Source organism: Cyprinodon variegatus, unplaced genomic scaffold (assembly GCF_000732505.1).
Source record: "Cyprinodon variegatus isolate N-32 unplaced genomic scaffold, C_variegatus-1.0 Scaffold1161, whole genome shotgun sequence".
NCBI lineage: Eukaryota > Metazoa > Chordata > Actinopteri > Cyprinodontiformes > Cyprinodontidae > Cyprinodon > Cyprinodon variegatus.
In genome coordinates this window covers 43,860-54,065 of record NW_015151614.1, presented here as the reverse complement: position 1 = coordinate 54,065, position 10,206 = coordinate 43,860, and the positions used below count along the sequence as shown (strand labels likewise).

Here is a 10,206-nt window from a genome sequence, read left to right as displayed (position 1 = left end):
ATATATATATATATATATATATATATATATATATATATATATATATATATATATATATATATATATATATATATATATGAACCTGTAATGTCACTTTCATCCAATGCTAAAATAGTATGGTAAAATTGTAAAATAGTAATAAAATAATAATTTATTGGCCTTACACCTTGAATATATTTTAAAATTTTGTTAAATATATTCTGCTCTGTAGTACAGCAATATATTGCAACCTTTATCACAATGAAGCTGGTGTGAAAATAACAATCTGTGTGTTTGCTTTTTTCTTCTTACAAGATGTTTTACTTTATTACAATGCTCAATTTCTCTGTAAAAGACTAAAGATTTGCTATAATGAAAGAAAAACAATTTGAGCATGTTGACTAATTTTCAAAATGAGCATTTAGAGATTAATTTAGCTATGGATTTGCAGCATGTTGTGTCATTTTAATAGGTTGAATCATCTTTTATTTCTATTTGGATTTTTCATTTTGCCTTAGCTGATTATTCATTCAGTGCATGGCTTTAATTTTCAAGATACTGTGTGCATAACGGGCTCTGTGAATCATGCCTTTTTCTTCATTGATAGATGCTTACTAAAAAGTAAAATGAAGGCAGAAAAACAATAATAATACCATTTTCAATGTTATAAAGCATTGCAAATATCAATTTTCCTGGGCCCTTCTCTACCTGCTGTTGCTCGTCATGCTTCAAACAACAGGTGTGGCCTAAAAGAGGAGGCATTAGGACCCAGGGTGTTCCATGCTCTAATTTAAAGTCACCAATCCTTCCGTCACTGTATGAATGTCACTGTGCAGGATAGAGCAACTGCCTGCTGGATCTTTACTCTGCTCTCTGATTTCAATTTTTTTTTTCTTCTTATTCTTTTTTTTGGGTATGGCTTTTAAAATATCCAGGATGTTGTAGGATCTAGAAGCAGATGGATAACTTGTACACATTACCTTCTGGAAAAGCAACTGGAGTTCATCTAGAACCACTGCAACAGCTTTAGAAGATAGTTTTCTCCTCAAATTTCTTAGAATTTTTCTTTACTTGAAGTGGACAGAAGCTATACACTGTGTTGACTACTTTATAATTCACATTTGGTCTTTTACTTGCTCAGCAGTCACTCTTGTCTGTCACTATCAGGATATCCCCTTCCCTCTTTCTAGGGTTTCATAATGCTTTAGGATCTCTGTGAGGTCGGACTCTCTTTCAGAAGCAGGGCTGAATTTCACCCCTCTTTTAAAAGAGCAAAGCGTAATAAAGGCTGCTTTATCATGAGTTAATACTGCAAGTTTGTAGAGATGATGGGAGGTCACAGGTCAGACAGAACTTGGAAGTAGGTTTAATTTAGATCTGGTATATAAAGCTTTAATAGTTAAGGCTTACCTTATGAGTGTTGTTTGGACGTAAGGAACGTAATCATGGGAAATGCAGCTGGAAGCTCTGAGATTTCCCAGGGAAGGGATATTAAGGAGACCACAATAACCAGCCCTGAGTGTACCGGGCCTCAGAAGCAAACAGCAGGACCCAAGCTTCCGATGCCCCCTGATAAGGAGCTGGAAGAACGCTTCAGTGCTGCACTGGTGAGTCCTGAAGGGAATAACTTGGTCTAGCATATCAACAGCACAAGGTAGCAAAACATGTGGAGTATGTTTGCAATGTGCACAGCAGAACAATCTTATCACTGTGCCACCAACACAATGCATCTGTGAAAAGACACATAAAAGCTTATTTTTCCTGCAATGATTGCAGTTTTAATCTCTTCTCAGGATTAGTATTAATGTCCAGTTCTAGTCAAATTGAGCTTCACCTTAACATATAGTTTTTTTATTAACCGTAGAATATTTTGATTGTAAGTATTGAATCAACACTTATTATCACTATCGCATTAGCTAGATTTTTATTTTCCAGGTATTGGCCTATTTTCCGTTAGACAGAATGCTTAACACAAAGCTTAATTGCTGGCCATTTCAAAAGCTTAAAATTATGGAGTTTCTTTAACCCACAAGTAGTCAAATTTCAAGATACGTCCCCACTAATCTTTTGTTTAATGTCACTTTAAAGTTTATACCAGCCGCATTTTGCAGTAAAATTTCTTAGTTTGGTCAATGTTGGGATTTTGGAAATTCTGTTCCTTCTAAAAGCTTGGGTTTATCTTAGAATATTTTAGACCATTATCTATTGGATAAATGCAGTGTGTCCAAGTGTCTGTCATTTGGCAGTTTATTTAAGGTGCAATGAAACAATTTGGAAGTAGCAATTCTCTTATATAAAGGTATAATTTTGTCATAAACCCAGGACAGGGGAGCCAGTTTTGAAGGTGGGACAGCCAGTAGGAAAGTTCAAAACATTTATTAAAACAAAAACATAACAGAAACAAAGCGTGCTGCTGTAGATCCGGCCGCTGCAGGAGGGAGGTTGCGGCTGGGTATGGGAGAAACACAGGTAAGTGACCACTATCATCTGAACAGAAGATGATAATTAGAGTTAGTTACTTACCTGGTAAATAGTACAGTCCACCCAGATCTGGGTTCCAGGAATTCATAAAAGTGCGAAGGCCGGTTCAGAGTCCTGTACGTCGAGCATCCAGCTCAGACAAAAACGCACAGACAGAATCCAGCATGAGTCCAACAGAGGTTCAGGCAGGCAGATCAGGCAGGGACAGACAGGGCCAGTGGGTGAGAGGGAACGGATTCAGGAAAACAGAATCACTCGGGAAATGCTGAAACGCTGTCACCACTGGTAAGGGATAAATCTAGCCTGAAGATATGGGCTGAAAAATAATCTCCTACTGGAAATGGGTACATGAGTCTTGGAAATAACTAAAACTGACAGACAGGACACTAACAGAAGGTAAACAAGGAACCAACAGAAAGACAACAGTATCTCGCCATGATAGCTGGAACTGAAGACAATATAAGGGAAACCGGCAGGTGGATGAGATCAGAGACAATTGGGAGCTGGAGAGGAGGTGAAAGACATGAGTAATTTATGTGAGCTATCAGGGCAGATCATGACACTTATTTTGGAAATGCATCAGGGCAACTGGCACCCAAACATCCGATTATGATTGGAACACTCTCATGCTTATCACCTGGTCGGGTGTTTCTATATATTTTTAAAATCCACCCCTTGCCATCCTGCAGTCTTCATATCCTGTCTACACCCATGTCCTCCACATAGATTTGACCCAGCTTTTCTTAACTCCCAATATAAAGCAGTTAAATAGAATTTTAAACACCAAACCTCAAGCGGATGACCTGGTTCTGTTAGCTACGTCCTGCCAAGACCTACAGCATGTGAGTTTGAAGTGGCAGGGACCATAGTTCACAACCAGAAAAAAGTGGCTTCTCCCCTTCAGGTTGGAGGCTCTTGCCCTAAGTGGAGGAGTTCCAGAATTTTGGGGTTCTGTTCATAAGTGAATAGAGCAGGAGAACAATAGACAGATCTCTTTAGCTGTTGCAATAATGTGGACACTGCACTGGTTTATTGCAGTGAAGAAAGAACTGAGCAAAAGGCTCTCAATTTACCACTCGGTCTACATTAATACCCTCAGCTATGATCATGAAATCTGGTCATAACTGAAAGAACAAGATCCAGGATACAATGCTTAACTTTTTAACAGCTTTGACCAGCAATAATTTCTCCAGAGATATTGGCTTGCTTGTGGGCAGCTGCAACTTTCAGGAAAGCTTTAAATGTTAATTTTGGTGAAGAAACTTCTTTTCATGGTGGGCAACCCCTGTAGTCCATGGTGAAACGCACACACCTGAAGACAGCAACAGTGGGGTTAAAGCAGTTTCCATGTTAGGGCAGGTATGAGAATTGATTATTCTCGGACATCCATGCAACGCTTATTTTTTGGACTTTAACAAAAAAAAACGAAGCATGAGACATCTGAACTGATACAAGTGAACTGTAAGTAATTTGTTACTTGGAAGTGTTTGAAGCAATTAAACCGGAATCTGAAGAAAAAACCCTAAAATAATTTCTAAATCTGCCTAAATCTACCAATTACCCACTTAGATTGGGCCATAATTGCTTGGGCATTTGCCAGTGAGTCCTGTAAAAGATATTTGTTTTTGCAAAAATATCACCAGCTGTTTCTTATCAAACCTTGGCCTTGGTCATCTTCACCATCTTGTAGACAAATTAGGTCCAAGTTGTATTATTTTGGTTCTTTTTGGGTTAGAGAAAAGACACAATAGATGTAAGAATGAAAATTAATCCATTTAATTTCACTAGATTTCATACAGCTATTACATTTTAAGATAGAAGTAATAAGAAATACATGGGCAATAATGATTTTTTTATTTTATTTTCTCACCTGTGTTTTAAAATATTGTGTTTGACATTTTGCTCAAGCTTAATTTCAAAATGAAATTTTCAGCAGTATATGCTTACAGTAGTTTCAAGTAAGTTGTATCCATTGTGAGCATTATAGTAAGAATATAGTTATAGTAAAGGGTTGGAATGTGCAAGATTAATTATCATCCCTTTTCTTATTATTTTTTTGCCTCGATCTCCACACATTTGTTTGATCCACTTTCTGGACAGTTCTGTCAGTTTGGGGAACTACAGTAACAGGTCAACATGGATATCACCACACTTCGATCAAGAAGCTCTAACACTTTTTAAGACTTTAGAAAGCCAAGTGGGATAACTTTTTTAGGCATAACTGGAAAAAAAAATGCTCTTTATGGCTAATATAGTCCATTTGCTGAACTACTCTCCTGGAACTGTTTGGCTTTTGCCCCAGAAGAGGCTATTATATCATGCCAAAAACAATTAACTGAAAATTTCCCAATCAGCTTCTTTTATTTTTCTCTTTGACAGAGATTGTGATTTACAAAATGTAGGTTAGTAAACAGGCTGGACTCATAACTCCATAGTGATCGTGAAGAAAACAGTATAAAAGGAAGACTCAGATCTGAGTCGAGGCAAGGAAACTATGTTGAGAATGCAGCCAGACGACTTGCTGGGTTGTTATCCACATTCCTCTTCTCATTGTCAGTCTTATCTCAGAAGCTGGTGCTGATGTTGACGTGACATATATATTATTTAAGCTTGCAGGCTGTTGGTAAATGGCTGGATATAAACTTCTTTCTACCAGAAGAACAGATATGCTTCTAAAGGTTTAACATTCTTTCGGTTTAGATAATATAACATCTTCAGAAGAGCTGATGTAAAATGGGGCTAAAAGTAGGACCTGGAGTTTGTGCCTAAAATTTAAATTGTGATTTTTTTTTTTCCTTTTGGCCAAAATTGAGATTATGATTTTATTTCAATTTTCCTCTGCCCCAACCACAAGCATGTACATTCTCAGCTCCAGGGTTTCATTGTTTTCACTGCTTTGAATGGAGACAATGTTGCGCATAATTTAACAAATGCGCTGAAGTATTTACTAGCTCGCATGCACAGATTTCCGTGCTAGCTGCAACTCTGTGGCAGGAAACCCACCTAAAAATATTGCAGCTACCTGAAGGCTGGGATAAAACATAATATCTTACTCTTGTTAATGTAATGTGACTAACAATTATTTTGCAAATCTTTTAATCGGACGATTATTTTTTGGATTAATATTTTGATAGCTCCATGTAAGACTTTCAACTAGTGTTGCGCCGATGCCACTTTTTGGCCCCGATACCGATACCCGATACCTGGCTGTGCAGTATCGGCCGATACCAATACCATAACAATGTAAAACAATTGCCATCATGGCTTTGTCAAGCTGCTGCCTACCTTTGTGAAGCAGGAAAAAATCTAATACAAAGTGAATATAATAATAAATATAAAAAGTTTTTATTGCCTACCAGGAGTTGGTGACAATAGTTGAATAAACTTATGGCTCTCAAAATTGTATCGGTGCACCAATTTGTTGGTACTCGCCGATACCGATACCACCATTTTAGGGCAGTATCGGGGCCCCGTCCGATACTGGTATCGGTATCGGTGCAACACTACTTTCAACGGAATTAAACCAGGTGAAACTAGAACTTTTCCACTTGAGTTTTGCTGAGAGCTTATTGATAGATGTTTTTTTTTTTATTTTATATGCGAAATGTTTACATATTATTTTCACAATTTCAGTATTATTACTGCTCTAAGTGGGTCTCTCTGTCAGCTAAAGACACGTTCCAGGGGCCGTATACTCCTGTTAAGAATTAATCAATTATTAAATCTGTTGACAATTATTTCAATAATTGATTTATATACGATTAATCATTTTTAAGCCCTAAATTTTGCTTTAAATAAAAAAAAATGCTTTTTTTAAAAATCCTGATTATATTGCAAGTGCAAACAATTCTGGTCATATAGTCTTTAAATTGTAGGTTCTTGCTGCATGAAGAATTACCATGGGGGAAATGGAAAAACGGCACAAAGGCATGCGGGCCATTAAGGTTATGGGCTTGATGATTCTTTAATTTTGGTTTCACATAAAGCAGATGGTCAAAATAAAACTGAAGGTAAAACTTGGTTTCATTTTTCTTATCAACTCCTGTTTATCTTTTGAGACTTAGACAGACTTTTTGTGTCACTGCGTTACTATGCTGTTTGGAACACGTGCGATTCTCTTGCTAAATATCTCTTGCTCTTTATCCATTCATCACTGTGTCTATCCTTTTTACAGGAAGTTACTTCCTGTGTAAAGGATATACAGAAGAGAATTTCAAAACTTAAGAAAACTTTAAATTTTATATTTAGAAATTAGTTAAAAGTCATGAGATTCTTTATTTGTAGAATGTATAGGAATCTTGACCTGATCATCTTGGTGGAATATATAGTGTTTATATTGGAGCTTAAATTGCTGGTATACACTGTGATTTTTAGCTTTAGAAGGTAGAAAGGCGTGGATGTAAGAAAATCTGAGAAATCTTTGGTCTTGGCTCTAAATCAGAGTTCTTACTTTGCTCAATTAGACTGGTGCAAGTAAAGCTCTTGTTTTGTGTTTTTTTGGTTGTGTCCTGTTGCTGCATTTTAAGCATACTAAGCAGATGACAGCAAACATGTGCCAAGCCAGTTTAGCTCCACAAAAGAGGATTGCGAGGGATGGTATCCTAATGGTGTAAATAAATTTGTCATGTCCAGATTTACTCCACTATTAAATGAAGGAGAACCAATAGTGTTTGTTATATTCTGATGGTTTTTATTTATTTTAAATGCCAACAGGCTATAATGAAATTGAGCTTAAATGAAACAAAACTAAGGAGACTATTTTCAAAATATAAGGAGTAGAAAGTAGAGATAATTGAACAGAAAAATGTAAGAGTGGAAGTAAACTAAACAGTTGTCTAAAAAGTTAATTAAAAAATAATTACTCCCGCAAAGTATAGATACTGAAAATGTCTGCTACCAATAGTTTGCATCAAATCTTTGAAATAAACTGTGTTAGTTTTTTAAAATATTTAAGAATTATGCTCTAATTTGTAGTTACCGATCTGCTGTTACTATGTTTTAATTTGACTAACCGGATCTTCTTGCCATACTTTTTCCTGTTTGGTGCAATTGCAATAGCGGATCTTGACCTGGCCTGAACATTTAGAGTATTTTTGGCTCAACCTGCTGCTGTGAAGCAGGATTCTCCACCATGAACAAAATCAAAAATAAATATCGATCCAGGCTCAAAATGAGCTCCTTGATATGTGCTTTAGAATGGCTTTGTCAACATTCAAACCCAGGTGTAAAGTCTTGCAGGGCAGCCTAAAGCCCACTGCTCTCATTGAGCTAAAAAAAAAAAATAAATTAAAATAAACAGTCAGTTCAGGTGTTTTATAAAATATGTGATTCAGGAAATTTTCTATATACCAAACTGAAAGATTGTTGTTCTCTACTTCAAAAAACACTTTAGATTTAAAATTTTAAAAATTTTATAAATTCTTTTTATATTTTTATATTTAAAATTCAATGTATAACATGAATGCAAAAACACCTCATTTTATTTCAGTGTTAAATTCTGTTTAATGTAACAGATCATTAAAAATGTCTCCGGACCTTTACTGGTTGATGGTTTTCTTTATTCAGACGCCGCTGATTTTTAATTGGTTACCCCTGGTTTAATGTTTATAAATATGTATTTCACGTAATGTGTGCCATCCAATGCAGATCATTGGCGCCATCCACATCTAGTGAAAACTAGTGTAATTGATGAGTCATAGAACGCAAACACTCATTGTTTAGCTAAAGGAAATCCAGTAGCAAGCAGGTGTTCTTCAAACTGCAAACGTGAATCGTCTATGCCATGCTACAATGTTGAATTTAGACTTCAACAGGATTCAGAGACCAACAAGACCTCCCTCATCCTTGGCCCTATCTTAAATATTTTTTTGAAATAGTCCAAAAACAGCTTTCAATTCATATAGTGGATTCCGGATTTTTTTTTTTAAAGGTTGCTTTATACTTTTATATTATAAGTAGTTTTTGGAGCACATACTTTTTCACTTTTACATGAGTAAAGAGGTCAAGTTGATACTTCAACTTTTACCAGAGTGTTTTTTAAACGGAAGTATCTATACTTCTACTTAAGTAACTAATTTGTGCACTTTTGACACCACTGGTACTTTGTTACTTGACACCTCTGCTTCTAAGGTTGAAAAATGGATGGCTGGAAATTTTGCATTAGAAGTTTCTGTGCAAAAAAAAAAAAAAAAAAATCGTTTAATCCATTACAGCAAGTCATCCAGGTTTTGAAACAACAAAGTAGCACCAAACATCACACTACCACAACCGTGTTTTATTGTAGGTATACTGTTCTGGTTCTGAAATTCTGCATTCATTTTTGCAACAGATGTAATAAGACTCAAATTTTATGAAAAGGTTCCCTTTTTGTCAAGTCAGTCCACGGAATATTTGCACAATACATTTTGGGATCAGAAATCCAAATACAAAATACACATTTTTAATCTTTCAACTCTCCCATTGATGCCATTTCTGCAGGATATCCTGTCCACTGCTCAATATCCTTTAGAAGTTATTGGACTCTTGAAGTATTTTTGATAGAGTGGTCACTTACTGGAAGGTTTTGTTTCATATTTAATGAGTTTGTGCAATTTCTATTTTATGATTGATTGGGATATCAAAGCATTGGGAATGTCCCTCTCTTTCAGGTGTTAGTGTCCCTGCAAAAGTTTTAATAGCTAAATAAATTGTAAAAATGTTTATGAAAAGAGTTACTCCAATTCGCTCTATAGACAAATGAGTTTGCATCTCTGTGCCTTTAAGCTCCACAATTAAAGCAAATGTTGTGCACTCATTGTTAGACATCCTGCTTATGTATTCAGCTACAGCAGTGTATGTTTATATGCTGCTTCCATGTTAAGGATAATAGGCAGTAGGTACATATGGTTTGCATGCTTTGTTTACCAAATGAGCTGGTAAATGTCTTTGTGAGCAAAATGTATTGCTGTTTGTTGATCTGTTTTGAGGGTTTTTACTGCTGCTGTTAACAAAGATGGAGACAGAGCGAGTTTAGAGACCTGTGGGACATTCAAATTTTTTTGCATGAACCTTTGCATATTCCTTAACTGGGAACACAGCAAGTAGAATGCAGGGTGGAGCTGGAAAAAAAAAAAGGAAATATTTAGTAACCTATTAGTTTATCCTTTCTTTAAGTGAGGTGATTATAATAATTTGTTTGTGTGCATTAGTTTATTTTTCAAGTAACAAACATATACTCATACAAAAATAATTTAAAGTAAACAAATATTATATAGAAAACAGTATAGTTTAGTTTACCGTATTATTCAAGCAACTTATGCAACTATGCATTTTTATTATAAATGAGAGGGTTTTTTTTTTTTCTTACTTTTTGGACCACATCACAGTTACAATGTATGTGTTCTATACAGGCCTTCTGTTGAAAATAACTATATATATATTTTGACTGTGCTTGTCTTGTTCTCTGTAAACCTTGAAGGATGGACCAGTTACTGCTGCTGTAGAAATTCCCCTCCACACAGATCCAAATTTTCAAGGAATTAACTTTCAAGTTAATTAAATTTAGTGATGCAGTGAAGCAAATCTCTTTGTCCCACCATGTTTTACTTTGGAGTTTTGTCACTTGTGTCGGTGCTCATATCCATCTTTAATATTCATACTGCATTATTCTAACTGGGATTTTACGAAACAGACTTTTCAACTCCCCATTCTATATATCTATATTCTCTCTCTCTCTCTCTCTCTCTCTCTCTCTCTCTCTCTCTCTCT

The 10,206-nt window shown here is 35.7% G+C and overlaps 1 protein-coding gene across 1 annotated transcript in view; it reads left to right on the top strand.

Annotated features, from left to right (window-relative positions):
• Positions 1–808: 808 nt before the first annotated feature.
• Positions 809–10,206, top strand: part of LOC107101842 (formin-like protein 1) — a 43,345-nt gene continuing 33,947 nt past the window's right edge. Inside the window, exon 1 of the mRNA XM_015400914.1 lies at positions 809–1,586. Coding sequence (XP_015256400.1) covers positions 1,425–1,586 — 162 coding nt within the window. The 5' untranslated portion in view covers positions 809–1,424. The remainder of the gene's footprint in view (positions 1,587–10,206) is intronic.